Below are 24,315 nucleotides of genomic sequence, written 5' to 3' on the forward strand. Positions count from 1 at the left end.
TGCACAAAACAATCCATAAAACCACCAGCACTTTCGTTAGCTTAAAGATAATTGGCTTAAACCAACATGTAGATCGAGAAACAGACCTCTTAATAGCTTAAAACATTTAAGATGACCATGGAAGAAGGTTGAGTTTGTGATTAGTGAACTATTTTTAGATCTTTTCCCTGCTGAAAAACCCAATGACTTCCATTGGTGGTGTTGAATTCACTCCTCTCTTTCCACTAGGGGGCTCTACAGTTTATTTGCATTGGTTCAAGTGACCTGACGTAAAACCGGAAGGGACTTGACGGCGAACCGGGAGTAGTTTATGTTGTCGAAAGCTGACGCAAGCTAGTTAAATTAATCTTAAAATCACTTCATACTGACGTTGTTGAGTACTACCCAATGTGGTGAGTTAAATGTAATAAGTTATTAAGATATACGTTTTCTATTATTCACGCAGGTTTAGGGCAACTAGCTATAAGCTAATGAAAGTGCTAGCGGTTTTATGGATTCTTTTATACATTAGCAGCTAGTTAGCGCAATGCTACCTGTCGTTTATTACACAGTAGGTCTTAATACTAATGTTTTCTTTGCTGTAGCGTCTTTAAAGGGTAAATTTTATAATATGCTGGTTAAATCAAGCATAATTTGAGATATGATTATATGGTTTACTATAAAGGTTTACATCTGTGATTTAAGTTTGTGTTGACTTGAATATTATACAACCATCATGTCCGCCTAATGCACGTGTCAAATCCGGCCCGCCTTAGATTTTTATGTGGCCCTTTAAATTCTAGACTAAACACTAAGTGTGCTTAAATATTACGTTTTCAAACAAATCAATGCAGTTTTTATCGGTTTACTGCCACATAATGTCAATCATATATGTTTCTTGAGAATTATTGTGGAAATTCACGCAGAAATCAACAAATCTCTGTACTTTTTTACGCTAATACACAATTGCAGATTTTTATCAAAAATAGTCAAAAACTTTAGTTTTGATTTTTTTTAAATCACAAGAAGTATCACAAAATCCTGGCGGGGCTGAGAAGATGTTCAATAATGATATTTAATGTTAAAAATTAATTGATTTCTTAATCGTTGTGAACAGGTTGTATCAGTACATTCTGGCACAACTGGCCCTTTGAGAGCATCCATGATCTTTATGTGGCCCAAAACAAAAATTAGTTTGACATCGCTGGTCTAATAAATAAATAAAGATTATATGATCAACGACTAACTTATGTTCTTTGTAAGACTGAGTTTTTCACAGAGATTTCAGCTCCAACACTGTTTCTCAGGTCTTTGGAAGGGAAACAGGCCTTTTCACACCACCGCCACCATTACAACAAGCCTTAGTCAAAACTCTTCTTGCACATGATTTCAGTTTAGTTTCTGTGGTGTTTACCAAACTCCAGGTTTAAATTTGCATTATGTCCCGAACAACAGCTGGCATGAAAGTAAACCATTTTTAAGTGGCTTAGGAAAATAAACCTTTGTATAATGTTATAATTACACCTCAGGGAAGCAGAAAGTGATGGGTTAGTGTTGCATTTTTTTACACCACAGGGAGGAAACCCCAAGGCTGACCCAGAACTTCTTGTGAGTGCTGCATCCCTTCTGGCCGGGAAACATCCTGGAATCCTCCAGGAGGAACAGAAGACTGTCACTGGGGGACGAGGATGTCTGGGTCTCACCCCTTGAAATGTTATTTCTGCATTGCCTTCAGGTGAACACAAACAGACGGATGGATTTACAAAAAGTAGGGACTTTTGTTAAGTTCGTATGTTAAATATGCAGCTCCGGAAAAAATGAAGAGCCCACTGCACTGAACCCCGTTGAAAACCTCCCGGTTTTTCCACCAAATATTGATTTCTGAACTCTTCCTGAGTTAAAACATTAGTTTTGCTGTTTCTAAATGAACATGAACTTGTTTTCTTTGTATTATTTGAGGTCTGAAAGCACTGCATCTTCTTCTCACTTTCTACAAATAAATACTAAATTTCTGCTTGGAGTTTTGGAGACATGTTGTCAGTAGTTCATAGAATCAAAGAACAGTGCTCACTTTGCTAAACCAAACCTATAAAGAGTAAAATCAGAGAAACTGATCATTTTAAGTGGCTTCTTTATATTTTCCAGAGCTGTAATTATACAGACGCCACTGTAACCTTTTGCTATGTAATACTTTTTTTTTCAGTTACATTACTAAAAGGTAGTCACATTAAATTTTTTATGTTTTACCTTGCTAACGTCCAGCTTTATTTCTCCGTTTTGGCTGAAAACTAATTAATTTAGTTTGGCAGTAAACCTTATTTATTGTGTCCGGTCAGTGAATTAATGGAAAGCTGCTAGAACTAATTATTGTCCATCCTCCTATTGTGAATAAAACACACAATCTCAGCTAAATATGAAGCGCTAGCTTAGACAACAGATAATAAATATGTAATTTAATGAGGTTTGTAATTTTGTAATTATAAACAAACACATTAGCTAAGTACAACATGTTCCGTATGCATCACCAACTGAGTGTTGTTGCCTAAACGGAGCTTCTGCCTGGCATTTTAAAACCGCAAGTCTGTCCATCGCCAGAAATTACCCAGTAATTATTGCATGTGCTGTGTAGTCGTGTGTGTATGTGTGTTTCTGCAACGAGTCCTGCCGAGAGATAAATGAGTCTGGTTGACATTGTCTGGAGCAGGTGGCGAAATCAGCGGGGACGCTCAGACTATTCCTGTGCATGGAAAACGCACACTCTCAGGCTCTCCCAATTTGACTTGAATGTCTGGCTTGTTCAGGAGAGTTGCTAGTCTGATTGGATAAAGAGAGAACAATAGCTTGTCTTTGAAACGCTTCCATATTGAGTGGCTGGTCTATTGATTACAGAGGCATAGAGACCACATTAATCATTCAAAGCATGTTTGATTGACTTTCTCATCTCTTCTAATGAACTCTGCTATTTATATTTCTCTGTATGAGGCGGTTTAGTTCCTGTTTTGAAACATTTTCTTTGTTGGTAAAATGTGTCAAACTCGAGGCCTGGGGGCCAAATGTGGCCTGCCGTAGCTTTTTATGTGGCCTTCTAGGCTCCAAATTACATGAATAAGTCCCTCCAGTTTTTCAACAAATCTGAAAAACTCAAAGTTCACACAAAATTTACAGATTTTCAAATTTGTACTGCAAAATTTTTCTCAACATTGGCCAAAGATTGAGTTCAAGTGACTACTGCCTCATCTTGATGTCAAGATACAGTCTGATACGGCAATGAATAAAAAGTCACGTCTAACACTAAACATTGGAGCAAATATAAGAATTCCTTACAAATATTTCTAAATTAGCGCCACAAAATCTTTGATTTTGACTGCAAAAAATCCCAGAAAAACGGTCTCAAAATCCTGAATGGATTGATCAATGCGAAAAGATGTTCAATAATATCACATTTTAAGAAACAATACATTCTGGCACAGCAACCGGGATATTTACCTGTCATTTAATACATGGTCATGACTTATGACCATGTGATTTTAAAAAAATAAATTCCTACATTTCTGGGGTTTTTTCTGTTTAGATGGGATGCTGAGAATACATTCATGAGAAATAATCTGAACCTATTTTGATTTTAGTTAATGACTACTATGAAACAAAAAGTGAAAAATTTAAAGGAATATGAATATTTTCTGTTCTCGCTGTATTATGTGAAGAGAAATGACTCCAAATGGATGAACATGCTTTGATTTGAGTCTTTTCAGATTTTATTTCTAGGTCGTTGTCCTGCTGATAGATAAAAATTTACCCCAGTTACATTTTTCATTTGAACTCCTGCTTTAGCAGCACAAACTCTATGCACAGTTTGGAGACGTGTGCCCAACTAGACCTTATATGAAGTATATTAGGATTGAGATTTAAATTTTTTAGAGATCTTTCTGGTTGCATCTGATGGAAAAGTAGCTTTGTTGCCAAGAGAATCACAACAAATTACTTGGAAGTGTTGCCACTTCTGTGTTTGCATGAAGACATATAACCAGTTCTTATTGATCTCTGGTGATCAATAACACGCCACCTTGCTAATGTGAACTCTCCAACACACTATGAAAGTCATTCTTGTCTAAATTTCAACGTTGTGGTGAGATGTTTTTCTGGTGATTTTGTGAAATGACTGCAGGCAATGTGTTGTGTGCATACTGGACAATTTGAGTCCAGATTGTTCTAATTTTTGGCTCCACAATGTTGGAACGAGCAACCAAATGGTATCATAAAAGACGGGCCCATTGTGAATTCATATTCTCCAACAATGACATATGCTACTTTAGCATCATAGCATTTAATGATCCAACTTGGAGATTTTGTTTTTTATCTCGGAGCTGCAGAATATAATCAGACATTCATCTTAAAACTTAAATTTCATGTTCTTTTTTGTTGGCAAGAAGAAAAGAAATAAAAGACTACATCCATTTTCTGTTCACCCCTGTCCTTAGTGGAGGGTTGCTGGTGCCTCTCCAGTTTCGTTCCGGGCGAGAGGCGTGGTACACCCTGGACAGGTCGCCAGTCTGTCGCAGTAAAAGACTACAGACAGCTCTAAATCTTTGCAAAGCCAAAAATAAGAAAACATTGAAAAATATTGTAAAGTTAAGCAGCAAATTCCTGTTTAAAATATGCAAATTCAGAACTTCAAAAAAAACGTTTGACGATGTTCAAACGTAAAACTGTTCAAATTATTATATAAATATGAGTACTGAGGAATAAAATAAATTATTTTTGGTATTTTTTTTGTTATTGTTATTTGTTTATACCTCCACTCACTCTCTTGAATATGTAAAACAAAAGTTTTAACATTACGCTTCATCCGGGTTTTCTGTACATATTCTAAAAATAAACAGATAAATTGGTAAATGTGTGCATTGCAATTGCTTAAGTCAGTGGTTCCCAAAGTGTTTGGCGCGCCCCCTAGGGGAAGAGAAGAGCCATTGCAGGGGGAGCGCAGGAAGCGAAATGGATGAATAAAAAAAATTATAAAACAGTTACACAAAAGTGTTTCACTGAAAGATGGTTTGTAGTTTGTTTTGTTGCAACCTGAAGTGTGAAATAAATTTCAGCAGAGTTTGAAAACAAAGTATGTGAATACATTTATATCTGGTTGAATGATGTGTGTGCCTAGTTGATTTAATTTTTTTAAATTTCTTTTTTGTGGGGATTTTATTGTAATCCATAGGGGGGTCCAGAAGATAATCTTCGGGAACCACTGGCTAACGTTATATCTTACGGTTTTAGTATGATCCAGAATGGAGGAAACGTTGTTCTTCATGCTTCATTGTCTAAATTCTGTTTCACTGAGACAATAATTACATTTTTGCTTTCATTTCTTATCAAATGTCTAATTTTAATGTATAACTTTTCATTCTTATATTTTAATACATTCAGCATCTTTGTAGCCGACGACTGTGTCCTGCAGGTGAGATTAAAACTATTTTAGCTCAAACCAACATGAACTCATTTCATATATTGCTGCTTTAATGACAGCCGGCGTCAGCCTGAAAAGTTTGAGGAACTGGTGAACTGTGTGTCTCCGCGGAGACCAGGTGGGGGGGCGGGCGAGGCTGTTCATTATTGGATTTGTTGAAACGTGTGTGAGGAGCCATTTTAATTATGTGCTGCTGTGGTTTGGGTTCTTCCCCTCTTTCTCGCTCTCTCTCTTCCTCTCCCTCCATCTGCGCTCGGTTTGGTCCAGGTGACGTCCTTACCATCCTTCTCGTTATTCCCTCTCTCACCTGTTCCCGTGACAACTCTCTGGGCCGTTAATCACTGTGGAGACGGACACGGAGGGATCAAACGAAGGAGGGAGAGCAGCTCAAATTGACTCAATGCTGGATGTGTGGTCTCTGTGCCTGATTTTCTTTGTGGCTCTTCAGTTTATTTATTCCTCTACACCTTCTACTTACTTTGTGGCTTTCAATTTTCCTTTTGTATTTCCTTCTGTTCCTTGTCTTCTTCTAAAATTTCTCTCACTGTCTACCTCTCTTCGTCCCTGCTTTGTTGTCCTCTCTCTCCATGCCTCGCTCCTCTTTCTCGCTCGCCCATATTTTGTTGCTGCAGTATGAGCTCACCACTATTCAGCTGCACAATAGAAACTTACCTGATATCTGTCCCAGGAGTTACACCTTCACATTCAGCCATGAGTTTGGTTTCTGTGGAAAGTATTTCAACTCATTGGGAGCAATAATTAGTAAAATTAGACGATTCTTTTACTTGACATCCATCGCCATGCCGCTGTGGTAGAACAAATCGGTTAACGAAATGAAACCTGGTTATGTAGGTATTATTAACTCAGTGTAGTGCACCACAGCAAAGGGGAAATAACACAGAGAAACTGTTGAAGAACAACTCAAAACCACTGGTATCGTTTCTTTTCTCACTCTGTGCCGGCTATGCTACACACAGAACCGTTGCCATAGCAACTGGCTGACAACAGCTCCACTAGAGTGTCAGGGTTAAACACTGAAAAATATGCAAACGTTTCTCACTAAGGGACAGAACATTCAGTCCATTAGTTTTCTGTTTGTATTGCGATTATGAAGTGATCGTCTGAATACTTGTGGTGATTGATTAGGTAATTTAAACCTCTGCGCTACTGATCGGTTAACAAAATGATCAGTAGCTCACACCAACACCAGAAAGTTGGTGTGTTGGTCGCCACTTTTTGTTTTTTTTTACTGAATGGAAACACAACACATCTAGATGTTAAGATTGTCAAAGTCAAGCTAGCGTAGCTCTCCCTTGTTACTTTTTTCCTGACCACATTGCATTGTGATCATAGTTCAAGTCATACATTCACACTCTGTGTATCAGTAACAGTTGACCAGTTGGATGGACTTTAAGTGTCCTACCTGGAAGTTCATTACTTTCATGTTCATAAAAGTAAAGAACAGAATCGGTGACAAAGGGCAGCCTTGGCGGAGTCCAACTCTCACCGGAAACGAGCCCGACCTGCTGCCGGCAATTCAGATCAGACTCTGACACCGGTCATACAGGGACCTGACAGCCCGTATCAAAGGGGAACCCCCAAATGGTCTCTGCAGGGTGTCTGGGCTCTCCCGTAAAGATAAGGTGAGGAGCTCGGCCATCTGGGAGGGACTCAGAGTAGAGCTGCTGCTCCTTCACATCGAGAGGAGCCAGTTGAGGCTCGGGCATCTGATCACGACGCCTCCCGGAGAGGTGTTCTGGGCATGTCCCAACGGGAGGAGGCCCCGGAGAAGACCCAGAACACACTGGAGGGACGATGTCTCTCTGGTGGCCTGGGAACGCCTTGGGATTCCCTTGGAGGAGCTGGAATAAGTGGCTGAGGAGAGGGAAGTCTGGGCCTCCCTTCTGAAGCTGCTACCTCCGCAACCCGACCCTGGATAAACAAAAGATGATGGATAAATGGAGTTTCCCCTAAAATACAGTGTAAATCTTTCGTTTGGCACCAAACTGAACGCTGTTAAATGATGTCAAAATATTTTTTCCACATTTCACAATTAAAAAAAAAAAAACAATCAAAAATGTGGCTTCTGCTCAAAAAGCCATTAATTTCCAAATGCTTGTCATAAAACACATCTTCATCTAATAAATGGTGTCAGCAGCTTAAGTAGCAGATTAAACTAGTTATTAATGTACTTATTTGTGGTTTTTCCTGAGGTGATGGATAAAACCAAATCCCCAAATGAGTCATTCAGTGGTTAGCTGCTTGAGCTACATATTATTAAGTAGTTGAATTAATTAACTAATCATGAACTTTGGCACATAATTAGTATTGTTAAATTTTAATTGCTTGCTAATTAAGTATTCCTTCCTTAATGATAATTCCGAGTGTTGCCCTGTGAGCGCATAATGTGCATTGAAAGCGTCACAAAATGGGGACATGATGCTTAAAACACGACCCATTGTGCGGGGATAAATCTCCCTCCGCTGGTAAACATTTATCTGGTAATCGGCTCCATCTGTGAGGTCCAGCCCGGCCGGTGCCGGAGCGAACCGCTGTCACGGCTCGGACGATAAGAGCAAAAATACACAGCGGCGGCGGCCGCACCTCAAGCTGAGGAGCGGCACCAAGATGAGGTGATTATTTTAATCTTGCAGAGTTATTATACAGCAGCAATTTTAAGTAGCAGAAGTTGGGGTGATTTATTAAATTCGAAGCGCTGTAGTTGGTCCGGTCTGACCCGTCTGCAGTGGAGATTAAACATGACCTCTCCGGCTGCGGTCAAGGCTGGAATAATCGACAGTAACACAACAACCCAGGCGCTCTGCTTTCCGAACATGCAGCTGAAGAGAAGTTTTAGTTTTGATCTATAACAAAGATGTCGAACTCATTTTCATTTTGGGCCATATCAAAAATCTGAATGCACTCGGTGTAATAGTGGATTTGCAGCGAACACTTTTTATCAGGAAAGAAGACTAACGTTTACATATTTTAAGTATGATTAGAATAAAATGACCAGATTTCTAAGACTAAATCTGGGGACATTTCTCACTCAGTAATAAAGAAGCAAATTTATTAAACTAAAATGAAAAAACTGGGACAGATAAGTTTACATATTTACTTACATTTAAACATTAAAACTTAAATATAAAATCAGGAACGTGTCTCTCCACACAGTGGTAATATTACTATTATTAATAATAAAAGTAATAGCAACAATAGAAAATTAAAACTGGACATATTGGGGAAATTGTGTACATAGTTTGTAAGTGACCAGGCATATACATGAATAACATAGTTGGTATATCTGCTAATGAACAAAAAGCAGAGATACCAACTGTGTTGGTATCTATGCCAACATAGACAATGTAACATTATTACAATGTAACATTGTTACAATGTAACATTGTTACAATGTTATATTGTAACAGAATGTTGTTACAATGGTAACAAAAGTAACTTGAAACTGACAAAAGTAGTAAAAAATTGTTTACTGACAAACTGATGAAAGTCAGACGCTGCTTTTAAATTGTGGCTCAATTAAAATTATGGTAGCTAAAACGTATTAGCATTTTTGTGTCTGTGACCAAAGAGCTGACCAAAGAGAGCTGATGCACCTCTTGTCTGGTTTCTCTTGAATTTGTCAATTTTCTTCCTCCAACCACAGCCAGAGACCAGCTCCAGTTCTATGGACCTTAAGTTTCAGAATAATCTGTACAACTGTAGCCATCTTGGTCTGACATTTTCTTATTCTGTTGAACCTCAATTAAAAACAATGTCTGATTTTTATTGGTTAATTTTCAGTAAATTTTCATTTATTACTTTTGTTGGTTTCAAGTTGTGTCAGTGCTACTGTGGGTTTTCCAGTCATTAACAGAAGACACCAACAACTTTGTCCACCTGTTAATGTTGTGCAAGAATGGATATGTAGGGCAGTAGCTTAAATATATCAGTGGATGTCACCAAAATGTTAGATTTGTTCTTTGAGTTATGGAAATTGGTAAAGTGTGTCCGTTAAAGAACGCCGTACTTGGCGTCTGTTACGGTCTTGGATCATAGAGGTCTGATAAAGTCAGTATTTGCTGTGAATTCTGAAGGTAAGCAATACTGACCGCCACTTCAATGTAGCCAAATGTTACTTTTAATGTCCAAATAGTTAGTTTTGTATCGTTTTGTCTTTTCTTCTTTTTATGTTGACACAGAATATTTGCTGTGAATTCTGAAGTATTTTGTTGTGAATTTTGAAGCGAAGCTTCGCCTCTTGTCGGGTGGCCGAATAAACGATCTGAACCACGATCGCAACCCGTGTGTGTCCGATTCCTGCCTCAAGTTTCCTTCCGACAACAACAATTAAAGAAAAACACAACGCAGAGTCTAAGGAACAGCGAGGTCTCATCCCACACTTAAAGGGTTACAGATACATGGGTGTCCATAAATACATGAGGTGTTTGTGAAAGTTATGTAGTTTATATATAAGGACACTGTGTGTTTGAGATGAGTGAACTCTGGTCAGGAAGTCCACCAACATGAGCTTATCTCTGGTTCTGCAAACCCTCCTCGGTCTGAAGAACCATCAGCCACATGATCATAGAGGTCTGGATAGAATAAGAGCAGAAAAGATTATGTGAAAAACTGAGAAAGACCACAGGTGATAATAAAGAGAAACACTTAAAATACAACATATGAGACAAAATTAAATAATAATATGTTTATATTTCATATTTCTTTCCAACTTTATCAGTTTTTCTGTTTTCTTCATTCATTCAGTTCTAACAGAATATTTTTCTCCTGAATCATCTGGAATGAACATCTGTTGTTGCGCGCAACACGCTCACTCACTCTTTCTACTCCCTGCCATATGGAGTCTCCAGCTATCGTAAAAACAATCTATAGGAAGATTTTTTTTCTCATTTATAAAATGCTAAAATCAGGGACGACTTCACCTGGGGACAGGCCATCTAAAATGGGGACGTCTGGTCACCCTATTCTTGCCGTACTACTAAACCCACGACCTCTTGCCGTACCACTTAACTCACAGCCTCTTGCCATAGTACTAAACCCACGTCCTCTTGCCGTACAACTAAGCTCAAGGCCTCTTGCCGTACTACTGAACTCACGGCCTTTTGCCGTACTACTAAACTCACGGCCTTTTGCCGTATCTAACAAATCGTGTTGAAGTCTTAACCTCAACAACTGTTAGTAAAATTGTTTGCTCCTTATCTGTCCAAGCAGGTTCTTTCCCCAGTCTTGGGCTCCGGCCCGGTTCCTTTGCAGGCAGCAGGGGAAAGGTCGGGTGCCAGAACTTTCTTGCACAACAGCTTAAAACTAACATCTTTTCTTTCTTAAGTGATTGTTATTCCACATCTCTCCAAATCTGAATTCCTTCCTGACGTCTAGGTCAGATTAACACAGTCCATTTGCCACAGTACATTTCTTTCTTTTTTTTTTTCCCTCCAGAGGGTCTTTTGTGGGCTCTAGTGTTCCTTATATGACAGTAGACTGACAGGAAAAGGGGAGAGAAAGGGGGGGGGGACATGCGGCAAATGTCGCCAGGTCCGGGAATCGAACCCACAACGGCCGCGTCGAAGACTCAAGGCTTTCAAATGTGGGTCATGCTATCCCCTATACCACCACAGTACATTTCTTTTAGGTTAAAACATATCTTAGTGCGATCCAACCAAACGACATAATTAATAATAATTAATATAATTATAATCCTCTACAATTTTTTGGATATTGAGGCCCAGAAACGTTTAATGAGGCTGGGTTTTTTGGCTGGTTTTACTATTTTCTCTTTGCAAATGGAAATTAATGCTTCTTCTACTGGTGAACTGTTTAAACCCAACAGTAGGAAAACATCTTTTATTGAGCAGCCTAATTGTTTGCAGACTGCTCTCAGTATGTCCTTGCTAAGATTGTTCAGACTACTTTGAATGTCCTTTAGTTCTTGCATCTCGACCTCGGCACAGATTTTCTCAGACAACCTCTCTATGATGGCTTGGAGGTGATTGTACTTGCATGTTACCCTTGATTTTGTTATGGTCTTGATAAGAACTTCATTAACAAGCAGCATGATGGATGTCTGCTGCTCCTCCTTCTCTGCGACTGGCAGCGGTTCAGCAACCTTTATGGTAACCACTGACTCCTGCTCCGCATCAACTAACTGTTTGCCTTTTGAGTGGGTCGATTCCTCTGAAATGAAGTTTTCTGCTGTTGGAACTGTCGTTTCTTCCATCATTTCCAGATATGACTCCTTTTCCTTCAATGTAAGATGAGCTGCCATTGTCGGATCTGAAACCTCCTCCGCAATAAATTCATCCACCATCTTTATTTCTGGTTTCCTCTCATCAGAGATCAAATCATTTACATTAGTGAACTTTGAAAGTTCCTCCAAAATGAATTCATCCACCATGTTCAAGTCTGATTCCTGGTTTTCAGAAACAGGACTGCTGTCATATGTCTCGTCTGTTGCCGCCTCAAAGTCTAATTTGTCAAGCATGTCTTTTCTTTGTTGCTGGTTGTCAGCAGCTTTTTGTTCTGTCAGACGATGTTCTTTACAACAACATACCAACAGTTCCTGTATCAGCCGGAGTGCGTGTGGAGGGATTGTGTTACTTTCAAAGACAAATCAGCTCGACTTCGTCGCGGAGTAATACATAATGTGCTTTGACTGACTTGTGCTTCTGCCTTATAGTGCGGGAAATACGGTACTCAAATAGATATTTATTTATGTTTTACGTAATTAGAATATTTGCTTTTCATATTTTCCAGATGAAAGAAAAACAAACTTGTGAACACTGAGGTATACCAGCCTACTTTGTTTTGGCGAATGGTCCTCTAATACGTATTTCTTGATTTTATATATATATATATATATATATATATATATATATATATATATATATATATATATATATATATGGATGGATATATATATATATATATGTGTGTGTGTGTGTGTGTGTGTGATGGGGATCCTTAGTTTCTATTTTTGTCCACCCAAGGACTGGGTTTACAAATGCCGCCTTTTGCTTGGAAACCTTCATACAAAACGACGGTTGCTTGTTAAAAACATGGTTTATCATGTTTTTATCACTATAAAAACATGATTTAAGTCTAATTAAATTAATAGACTTGAAGTTTATTTGATTAAATAAACCTTAAGTCAGTTTCCACATGCTGCTTTTCCATCTCTCATTGCTGTCAATCATCCCATTGCTCTCCTTGTGCCCTGTGGCAACTCTGTCACAGATATCAGAGTCTCCACCATACTACCAACTTTACCCACAATAACACCCAGCCTTTGTCTTCGGTTTGTCTGTTTTGCTCCCTTGCTGATGTTTAGAGCAATGCTTGAGCATGAAATGGCAGAAAATATGAAGGCGAGTTTTGTTTGTAGACAAAATAAAATAAGACGCAAACTGTTGCTACTTTAAACATGCACATTATTTTTAGCCATAGCACTTTTTATAGGGACCTGATCTCACCTCAACTTGAATCTAAAGTAGAATATGAATGAATTATTCAGTGGGGTGAAAACATTTACAGGTAGATGCAAAGTGAAGAACTGATACGGTTTTTATTAGGCATATATCTAATTGGAAAACTAGCTATGATTTATGTAAATCAAGTCTAGGGCGATTATTTTAGTAATAGAGTATTCTATCGAATATTACGGTTAATAAAGTATTCTAAAAAAAAAATTGATTAAGTTAAATATTGGTAAATTTCACCATTACAGCGGGATTACACCACCAGCCCAATTTTTCATATTTGCTCGTGATCTAAAATGACGATATTAATCCAATAATTACTGAAGTATTTTATCGTCCAGCAAAATATTATTGTGACAAACCTCGTCTCAGGAAACAGTTTTTCAGCTGCAGTGTTCTCCACTTTGCATCAAAACAATGATGACTGCCTGCTGTGCTTAAGAGAAAACAATTTCAAACACAAGAGTACAATTACTAACAAGAACAACTGGCTTTTTTATAGCAATTAGTGTGCTAATGATATTGCTGTACAAAAATAATCCGCCCTTACATGTTCTCACACAAATCAAAGAAAATTTTATGCATAAGTTTTGTGGTAGCAAATATTTTTTCACAGCTCTTTGATTTGCAATTCAGCCTCCCTAATTGGGATAAAGCTATAGTTTCTACAAATCTAGGTAAACAAGCGTTTAATTGCCTGCTACGATTACGAATCTTTGTGAAATTCATGTAAATCCACCTAATATCCTCTGAAGTTAAGTTGTGAAAAGCTCAGAGTCCCCATGACACAGTTTGTTGTTTCCGTCCGGTGGGGGGTGGTGAGATTGAGCCGTGGTGATTTAGCCATCATGTCAGCAGAATATTGATGCCTGCGCAGCTCAAATGGGGAAATTATAAAGCACACGCCAGAAAATGCATCTTAATTGCTGCTTAACTGGGCATCTTCATCAGAAACGGGGAGAAATGGTGGGCCACGTCCCCATATGATTCAGAGAAAATGGATAGATGAGTTAACACTCCTCTGCAGCACTCTATAGAGGAGAGACAAATGAGCTCATAAAGAAAGGCTCTAATAGAAGGCTGCTCTGTGAATGTGGGGGAGCGGGAGACGCTGTAACTACAGGAGAGTTTTCCGTTTAGGAGACAATTTCTGCATTACGGAGGGAGATCCTGTTAGTTTTTTTTTCTCATGCAACATCTGTGTGTTTGTGTGCTGCTGTTTTCTTTTATTTCGTCGAGACTCCAACACGTTTCAGGAGTCAGGAAGACGAGAGCGGTCGCCTCAACACCAAACATCAGCGAACAATAACCAGCCAGGTTTCCCACCGCATTCGCAAAGAAGGAAACTTCAGCAAGTTCAGACAAGCTGCTGTTAGTTGATTATTTGTCAGGGTGGTTGTGTTGCTGCTCGGCGCTCAGAGTTGACACAAACACAGTAAACTGTTAGCACACCCGGCCTGACCTTGCTAAAACGCCTCTGGGTGCCTGGCTGACAATAAAGCCTTGTTATAATTGGTTTATTCCTGTGTTCGTCCTCTTATTGTGGAGGGGAAGGTTCAGGTTACAGTCACTGTGACACGGAGCAATATAGCTGGCTTGGCTGGCTTCAGGCACAGTAGAGTAGTAAGGTGTACCTTTTAGAAATCAGTAGAAATGTTAAAAATATATTATAATTTACAGATCTTGGAACAGACTTTGGTATGATGTTAATTGTGAAGTGATTTATCTGTTATTTGCTTACGTCAGTGGTGTCAAACTCATTTTCATTTTGGGCAATATCAAAAATCTGAATGTTCTTAAAGGGCCAGTTGTGCTAGAATTTGTTGTAAAATCCACTAAACTGCTAAATGATCAATAGAAAGCTGTTTGTTTCAATATTCAATAAGTATTTCTTAAAATTAAATCGTGTTGAACATCTTTTCACACTTATCAGTGCATCCAGGACTTTTGTGGGAGTTTTTTGCAATCAGAATCACAGATTTTGTGGCACTAATTTAGAAATATTTGTAAAGGAATTGATACGGCTTTTTATTAATAGCCATATCGGTCACTGACTGTAATTTCACATCAAGTAAGGCTGAGGAACCCAATGTTTTTGGTCAATTTTGAGAAAACTTTGCAGCAAAAATCTGAAAACAAGTGGGAACCTATTGATTTTTGTGCAAATTCAGAGTGAGTTTTTTGAATTTGTTGACATAATTTGGAGTCTAAAGGGCCACATAAAGAGCTGTGGTGGGCCACATTTGGCCCCCTGGCCTTGAGTTGGACACATGCAGCTTAAGTGGAAGTATAAAATGCAACATATTGGTTCAAGATTTCTGATCTTGACACCTTGAAATTGGCATCACGTCATCACAACAATGGCTGCACTTCCATTGAGTACATAATTGCGCAATCTAAATTTTCTCAATGGAATGGTTTTTGAATGCAGACCAAAAAAGGTTTTCATGTTGTTTCCATCAGTGGTTCTTGGTGCGGCGCCCCCACAGGTCAGGAGGGGAACACAGTTCCTTTCACAGAGTTCAGTGTAAAAGTTGAAAATGTAACAAATGTTGCGATTTTGGTCCCCAATCGAACTGAATCTACCAGACTATCAGGTGTGAAAACGCCCTCAAAGCAGACATCCTTTTGTTCTCTTACCTTTTTTGTTTTTAAACCTTTGTAGGTTTTCACCTGTAATGTCCTCTCCATTCGTTCAGATCCGCGCGGAGATAAATGAGCCAGATGTCTTCAAAGAGACGATGTGCTTCATCTACAGAAGCAAGACGCCCAACCTGCACAAGATGGCCGATGACCTGCTGGCTGCAGCTGACGAGGTGGACGATGTGTGTACTTACACCTGTTGCACTCTAGAAATCCTGCACCGATCAGCCATGATGTCGAACTTCCTGTCTGCTGTTAAAAGCAGACTTTCAAACTTTTAAATCATTTGCTTTGGTGCCCCTGGCTCAGCTTTCTTATTTGTTTCTAATTAGCACTTCAGCCTGATGGTACATATAAGATATCTTTATAGTGTGTTTGTTTAAACTTGCTCCCAAGAATAGATTCATAAACCTGCAAACGCCACATTAAAGTTGCAGTAAGTGTATACATTAATATTCCCAACTGAAACTAAAAATAAGCCAATTAATTATGTCCCTTCTTCTGTGTTGTTTACCATACATAAGAAGTGTTAAAAGAAAAAGACAGTTAACATTAAATAATAGTGGAAAAATAGACAGAAATGTTAGTACATAGCAATGTTTTTATTGTGTTTATGTTCTGTGACAGAGTTTTAACGATGACCTGCAGATTAAAGTCACTCTAAGCAAATAAGAAAAAGGAATGATTACCTTTGGAAGATTTTATTTAACACAAAGCATAACCAATGTGTTATTTTTCTGTCTGAAAAAAAGAGGCATAAAACATTTAACAACTCCACAGTTAGAAAATACGGTGGAGTCAATAGGGAACAATATCTTAATTTCCTGACACGAGTATCAAAACCTGTCGAATCATTTTTGGAACTGGTTAACTAGAATACGTCATTAATTATTTTCAAACTAATAAGCAAATATTATTAGTAATAATAACAAAACAATGGGATGTGAACGTAACATGTCCAAGTAACCCAGCACTTTATAGAAATGTACAGGTGAAGAAAATACACATATTTAGTGTAAAATGCAGTGGAATAGTGTCACGTAAAATGGACGTTCTTGAGCTTTTCATCATGTTATAATGTTATTCCTGGAGTTTTGCTTTGATTCTTTCATGCCTATTTGAGCAATCCTTTAGTCTCCATGGCAACCATTCAGCTGTGAAAAACGCCTGGTTGGACCAAGCCCCGCCTTTGAACCTCAGCTCCTCCTCAGAGCTGCAGCTTGGAAACCTTCAGACATGGCTCCTTCAGACTAGCCAGCACCAATTAGCATACACCTGGCGCTGAGCTCGTTATAGAGCTGCTTCTCAGTGAAACGCTGGAAAAGGGTTTATGTTGGATCGATGTTGTGATAACTTTCTGCAGGCGGAGTTTCAGAAAGAGCAGTTTTTAAAGCGACAGACGCCCAGCAGTAGCTGTCAGTGATGCTGCTGTTTAAGTAATTTAATTTACGTGCCGCGTTTCTTCTCATGGCAGAGACACTTGTCCTCTCTGACCTGCGCAGCGGCAGGACGCACATTTTCAACTTCACCAGCATCTCAATTACATGCTTTAAATAATTAGAGCATTTATCTGCTTTGTCACCTGCAAAGCAAAATGTTATTTTTACTGACGAGCTGCATTTTCTGTTTTGCGATGAGTTCTTATCAGACAGTTTAGTCACATCATGTTTGGCCGTTTAATAATAAACTTCAGCTGAAGCTGGTAATTATGCTGCAAGCTGCCTTTTTTAGAGAAGAAGGTGCTTATTAGCATCAATAGCTGCTGTTTTGTCTACAGAGAGGGGATTTATCCAGTGTTTCTGCAAACAAAAGCTTCCCCTTGGTCACCATCTAATTTGCTTATTATCTTCCCTGTGTTTTCTTAATTCTCTGTCTCATAGCCAGACACTTCTCCCATCCTTTTGTTCTGCTCCCTCTTACCTCTTTTTCTAGCTTTACTCCGTCTCCTGGCCTTCTTACCTCCTCTCCCGTCTCCCTTCTCTTTTCCTCGTCTTTATTTCTCTGCTGTTCTGTGCTTAAGAGCTCATGTGTGCCAAAAGGTGTTCAGTAATGCAGATTTCAGCCCCTAATCCCTGTCATTAATTGTGGTTATGGGCGTTATGACAGTTTAATTTTCGACTGCGCTGTTGTGGCGCTGGGAAAATTGGCCACAGGGGATTCCTGGCCAGCAAAGTGCTATCAACCCTCCTCCTGCGGACACAATCGACAGCAACAAAAGCAGCAAAACAAAAATCAATTTGGAGGGTGAATATCGAAAACAGACGGCCGCAGAGGAACCAATAATCCTGCCCCCAGCAGCCCCTCAACCTCCTTCCAGACCCTCTTCTTACAGCCATTTAGTGAAGACAATCGGAGTTCGTTTTAGTGCAGCTCTGTCTCGTTTATTTATCGTCCCCAAGGATGACGCTACGAGTCAAGAGCGCAACTCTCCTTATCCACTTTGTTTATTAACTCAACCCAGTAAGACCCAGACCTGTAATATTTCTAATTTAAGAAAAAAATGTACAAATATTGACTTTTCTTCTGGTTTTTCATCCAAACTCAGAGACTGAAATGATCACAAAATACGACAACTTCATAAACGTGAAGCTCCTCAAGTGTGTTCTCTAAGTAGCAGAGTTGAGTAGTAATTAGTTACATGTACTTCAGTAACTTTTTTGAAAAAATTTACATTTATGAGTATTTTTACTACTCTGTACATTTTACGTTTACTGGAGCAATTTTATTATGAAGTATATCTACTCTTATTTGAGTAAAATGTCTGGATTTTTTTACCCACTGAATGAAAAACAAACATTTTTTACCAAAAATCCACCAGACACAGACACACACCTGCAGTTTTGTTAAAGTTTAATAAGTTTTCATTGATAGAAACTCATTTGGTAAAATTTTATTTTGCCTGATTTTGTTATTTTTTGTTGCTTTTATGAATTACTGTCATTTTGATTCTTAAAATACCAAAAGCTCCACTTGACCTTATAGTTTGGTCCGTATGATGAAGTCATTTCTAAATATTAAATGATCGATAATTTAATCAGTTACTCAGTACTTGAGTAAACTTTTTACCACATACTTTGTTGCTCTTACTTTAGTAATTTCTACTTTTTACTGTTACATAAGTAAAAATATGTTGAAGTAGTGCTAGTTTTACTTGAGTAGTTTTTGGGTAGTGAACTATATCGTAGTAGGAGAATTTACTCATTTTGTCCACATCGTCTCTCGTATTTTCATTCTTTGTCGATCCCAACAGCAGCTATTTTGAGGATATATTTCTCTCTGGCACGTTGGTCAAGAGTGTCCTTGTATTTTTATTTGTTCCTCTGGAAGCCATGGTTCATCTGTGCAGTTGCCTACTAAGATGGCGCAGATTAGTCCGGTACAGACTTATATTAATGATGTGTTGCTATTCTCTATATCGCATGTGTCAAACACAAGGCACGGGGGCCAAATGCGGCCCGCCGCAGCTTTTTATGTGGCCCTCTAGATTGTAGACTTATGCATAAAAAACCCTACAGGATAACAGTTTTGTGCTTAAACATTTTTTTATAAATTAAATCAAAATGGCTTTTATTTGTTGCTGCCAAATTACATGAGTCAGTTCTTCCAGTTTTAGTAAATTCACACAAAATCAACAAATTGCATCATTTTTTGAGCTAATGCATAATTGTGAGTTTACTGAAATTAAAAAATGAAATGATGCCAACTCCCACCTGCAGGTGGCAGTGTATTTTACTTCTACACTTCTGCCTTGGCTGTACGTGATGTCAAGTTCTAGTCAGTGATCAATTATTTGCGACTAATGAAAAGTCACATTTACCATCATACCTAAGTGAAAATATTGTGACATTTCTTACAATTTTTTTAACATTAGCAATTCATTGCAAAAAAATTACAAAAAGATAAAAAAATATATAAATCCTGCAGGGATTGATCAATGTGAAAAACGGTTAAATATGATTTAGTTGTAAGAACTGGCCCTTTAAGAACATTCGTGATGTTGATGTGCCCCAAACTGAAAACCAATTGGACTCCCTGCTGTGTATAATTATTTTTTTTCCTGCACCTTTACTGCTAACTTAGTACCACCAGTTTTCTGCTCCTTTCTGGACGCCTCCTCCTTCGCCTGTCGCTGCTGTCTTACCCTTCCCTCCTGCTGTGGCGTCTCTCCACTTCAGCTGGCAGCACACTGGCCATTACATTTTGCAGGGGTTCACGTCCCCCACAGAGAATAGGGTCAGAGGTCGGCTGGAGGTCTGGAGCTGCTGTGTGGACGCCAAATGAGCACAAAAGTAAACTCACACTCCAATATACATGCCAAGAGATAAACACAAGCGACTATGCACAAGCACACATGTGGATGTTTGTTTAGACGCAGTAAATCATGAGAAATGTCATTAAAGGCCACACAGCAGCGTGCGTGATAGTGCAGGTCTGCACCCTGAGGGCCTCAGGAGGGTGAAGATTGCCCGGGTCTCCTGGTTTCAGCTGACATTAGTGGGAGGTGATGACCACAGCATTAAGCTCATTATTATATCTGCTTCACACATGCTGAGAGGTCAGAACGGCTGCGAGGATTACCTGTGTTTTTATTGTCAAGTGCAAGGTTATTAATTAAGCTTAAAAACGACAGTAGGCGTTCATACTTTTCCATTTTTTTTGGTCTTACTATGGGAAGTGAAAAGCAGTGAAGGCTTTTGGAACGATTTTCCTTTTTTTTTTAATTTGCCCATTTCGTTGTGACATTTAGCTGTCAGTGACATTCTAAACTTACACTTTGATTAATGTCACAAAGAACGGTGCAGACTATTATACGCTACATGCAGCTGAAATGTTGTGTGAAACCAAGATGCAGCTTGTTTTACTGAGCAGGAAAAAAAGAGATGTGCGGAGTTGATGTAAACAACCTAATTTATCAACATTGCACTGAATAATGCCATAGTTTATAGAGTTAAGTAGACGGTCTTTTACTTGTAGGGTAAGTGCAGCCATGATTCAATGGAGGGATTATTTGTTTGTAAACGTAGCAGACGCTCGCCCAACTTGACTGCAGAAAGAGCCGGCGGTGGAGCTCCTTGTTTTTTAGGGGCAAATATGATAATTCAGATTAATATTGGAATCCATTTACTGTTCTGGCCAGTAACCAATATATTCGTCAATAATGGAAATAATTGTCACCTAATTCAGTAGTCAATCGTTTTCATAGTCATCATTTTATATCGTCAGTCACTATATAATAAATAACTCAACATTAAACTCTGAGTCACTCGATGTTTCCATCATATGCCCACATATTTATTTTAATGTTTCTTCCAATAAGTTGTTTGTCTAAAATAAAACATCTCATGGGTTAAATGTCTAAAAATATTAAGTAAACACCAGCCCTGCCAGCTGTTGTGACAAATCCTTACTCTCTCATAGCGGCGGTCTGTACACATGGAGATGCTCAGTCTGAGTGTAAAAAAAAAAGAAGTATTTTCTTGCCCATTTACTCAGTAAACGTCTTTCTGCTTTCCTCACATTTATATGTTGTGTTAATTTTCTCTGCCATGCTGCTGATGTGATGGAGATCCTGGATCTTTCAGGGAAATGACAGCCTGCAGTAACACTTCTGTCCTAGTTCAGGTGTGACCTCACCACTCATCCCGTCCTGACCTCATTTTGCTCCTTTTAGCCTCCAACGATGTTTAAGTCTGAAAATCTCCTGGCCAGAGATGACAGCAGACGAGGAAATCCACATCTCAGGATTTGATAAACTCTAGTGTACGGTTCTGAGACAGTTTGTAGACTTGGTATGTCCTTATTTTTTCAACACCGTCAAACGCTGAAAGCTTAGGGTGCATTCACACCAGCCCTGGTTAGTTTAATTTAATCAAACTAGTTAAGTTGCCTAGAAAGTCTGGCTTATAAATGTGTAATTAAACTCAGAGAAAGTGAACTCTGGTGCAGTTCAAATGCATATGTGAACGCCAACCACTTCAACTGCATCGTATGGAATTCTGGGTAATTACAACCAAAACAAACAAGGGAGTTTAGCTCTACAGAAAAAACAGTTTGTGGTTTTTTACCCTAAACAGAAGAGAAAATCTACATCCGCTAAAATCTGATGCTGTTTTTGTTCATATTTTGTGAAGAAGGAAGTTTCTCTCAACGTCGTCTTCAGAGGTCTTCCTGTTATTTCCTTTAGTCGTTCTTGGTGCAGCGCCACCACAGGCGAGGAGGGGAACTGTTTTTTTTATTGCTAAGGATCTCAGTGCAGTGTGAACGAGAGCTGCACCAACTGAAATTTAACAAATACTTCAATTTTGGCTCCCAATCGAACCCAGTCCACTGGTCTGAAAACTCCTTTAGTCGTTATTATAATTAGATTGTCTTGAATATGGAATGTTTTTGAACAGTTCTCACTGGATGTTCAAAGTTTTGGTTATTTTATAAGCTAATCCTGCTTCAAATTTCTTGGTTGTCATGGAGACGTTATTCTCTAATATTCTCTAGCAAACACTGAGATTTATTTACTCACTAAAAGTGAGTAAATACCAATTAGGTTACTTCTGAGACTTCACAAAATGTGATTTCAGTCAAACATGTAAAAAAATAGCAACCTATTCTAATAATATTTATAAATTTAATCTATTTTGTTCTCTTTTTTCTTTTAGTTTTAGCCACATGTATTACTAAGATTCCTATTATATTAGTAATCCATTGCGTCTTGCACTTTTCCAGAACATTCAGCCTGTTTTTATATTTCAGCTCCATTTTCATTCTGTGGTGATCAGAGATCCATCTCCTGTCTCCAGCTGTGCGGGACTCTCTCTCTTGTTTGACTCGGCTTTGTGGCTTTGCTCCGCCAACGGTTAGCTTGGTAATCACTCCCCAGAGAGCTGGAGTCCTGCCTCCCTGTTCATATTTTAACAGGGATTTCTCTGCGCCGACCAGACGCCCGCTCCCCTGGGATTTAAGTCAAGCTCATTCCTGAGCCTTGCAAATCACTTTCCATCAAACAACCAGCCTTGCTGCTGATCTTTAGGATTTGCTGTTATTTTTGGTGGGGTGTTGCAGCAGAGAGTGATTTTGTGGATTTGATTATTCATTAGATCGGGAACTATTGAAGTTTTCTGCACTGTTTTTATGAATTTGTAGGAAATCTACAAGAGCAGGGATGCTGTGACTTATGCAAAATGATTTCAATATCCAGCTGAAAAACACTGTTTTGGAATTGCGGCGATTCCCTTAAATCAAACGTGAGTAAATGTGGTAAGTCATTAAAAGATACTCAGTCACAGGTGCCCAAACTTTTTCCCATGTGGACCAAAACTGTAGACTCAAAAATAGTTGAGCAAATAAAATCAAGCAAATAAAGTAGCCCGATATTTATTGCAGATCTAAAACTTGATTTTTCTGACATTGTACTAAGGCCTTTATAGGTAGGAAAAGGGACTAAATATCCACCAAAAACTCATAGAATTTTTGATCAATCTTAGAAATTTTCTAAAAAACTGAAATTTTCTAGAAAAAAATCCAAACATTTTTGAGTTTTTTTTTTTTTTGTAGAACATTTCCAAGATTTTTTGAGCAGAAATTTACTACTTACTACTATAACCTCGCGTGTTTGTTGTATTAAAAGAAACAACCACCAGGATTTTGTGATACTTTTTGTGATTTTTTTGCAATAAAAATCTAAATGTTTGTGGTTCTAATTTGGAAATATTTGCACTTATTCATGACGGTAAATGCAACTTCATACAGAACATGGACTATAATCTGAAATAAATTAAGGCTGAGGCAGCTGTTTAGTACAAGTAAAAATGTTTTTGACAAATTTTGAGAAAAATCTTCAATAACCTCCAAATTATGTCTTTGTGCAAAAAAGTGCAGGGATTTGTTGATTTTATGTGAATTTCCATGATAATTCTCAAGAAACTGGAGGGACTGACTGATATAATGTGGCAGTAAACAGATAAAAACTGCATTGATTTGATTAACATAATATTTAAGCACATTTAGTGTTTAGTCTAGAATCTAGAGGGCCACATAAAAAGCTATGGCGGGTCGGATTTGGCCCACGGGCCTCGAGTTTGACACGTGGAATAAAAGCTGATGTTGGTTTTTCAGTCAAAGTCTCTGGATAAACTAGGTTATAAAAAGATAAGTACTTCTTGTTGTACTTTGCAGTTTTTTGGTGTAAAAAAAATATATTTTTTTATAGTTTGGGGCCTCACAAAATCAGTCCAAAGGCCACAAATGGCCCCCGGACCTCACTTTGGACACCTCTGTCGTAGGTCATGTTCCAGGACTTTACAGGAATCTTTCCTTTATCTTAAATGGTGGTTTAAATTTTTATGAGTGAAGTTCTGTGCAGTTTTACTCCATCATGGTTGTCATAATTTTATTAGAATGTTTTATTGCAAGCAGTTTGTAGAAAAGGTCATCCTCAAAAGATAGAAAACCCACATTTTGGCTGATTGAAAAGCACAGAAACATTTTTGATACTTTCATCGACAGTTTATTTGACATTTTAAGTCTCGATAGTTTTTTATTTTCTGGATAGATGAAGTGATTGTGAATAAATAATTTTAAGTATTTCCATAAAATCCAAAAGTTTACTTCACTTTTAGAGAACTAATAAATTGCAGCTAATGATGCAGACTTGAAAACCAACCAACGTAGCTCTATGTGCTAACATTGATCATGTTTGGATGAGAAATCAGAGACAAACTTGACCTTTTAAAGATCTGAGAAAAAAAA

The 24,315-nt window shown here is 38.3% G+C and overlaps 1 protein-coding gene across 6 annotated transcripts in view; it reads left to right on the forward strand.

The window, feature by feature from the left end:
• The first annotated feature begins 297 nt into the window (after window positions 1-297).
• Window positions 298-24,315, forward strand: part of LOC122821947 (speckle type BTB/POZ protein) — a 66,291-nt gene continuing 42,273 nt past the window's right edge. For 2 of the 6 annotated variants that reach the window (XR_006369084.1, XM_044100282.1), the window contains exons 1-3: window positions 298-392; window positions 1,555-1,714; window positions 15,630-15,755. Coding sequence is in view for 4 of the 6 variants with exons in the window: in XM_044100282.1 (XP_043956217.1) it covers window positions 1,691-1,714; window positions 15,630-15,755 (150 nt within the window). In the remaining 2 variants the exon portion in view is untranslated. Of the gene's footprint in view, window positions 393-1,554; window positions 1,748-15,629; window positions 15,756-24,315 lie in introns of all 6 variants that reach the window. The other 4 variants (XM_044100281.1, XM_044100283.1, XR_006369085.1 and 1 more) reach the window with 3 other exon arrangements.

This window comes from Gambusia affinis, linkage group LG19 (assembly GCF_019740435.1).
Source record: "Gambusia affinis linkage group LG19, SWU_Gaff_1.0, whole genome shotgun sequence".
NCBI classification, from domain to species: Eukaryota; Metazoa; Chordata; class Actinopteri; order Cyprinodontiformes; family Poeciliidae; genus Gambusia; species Gambusia affinis.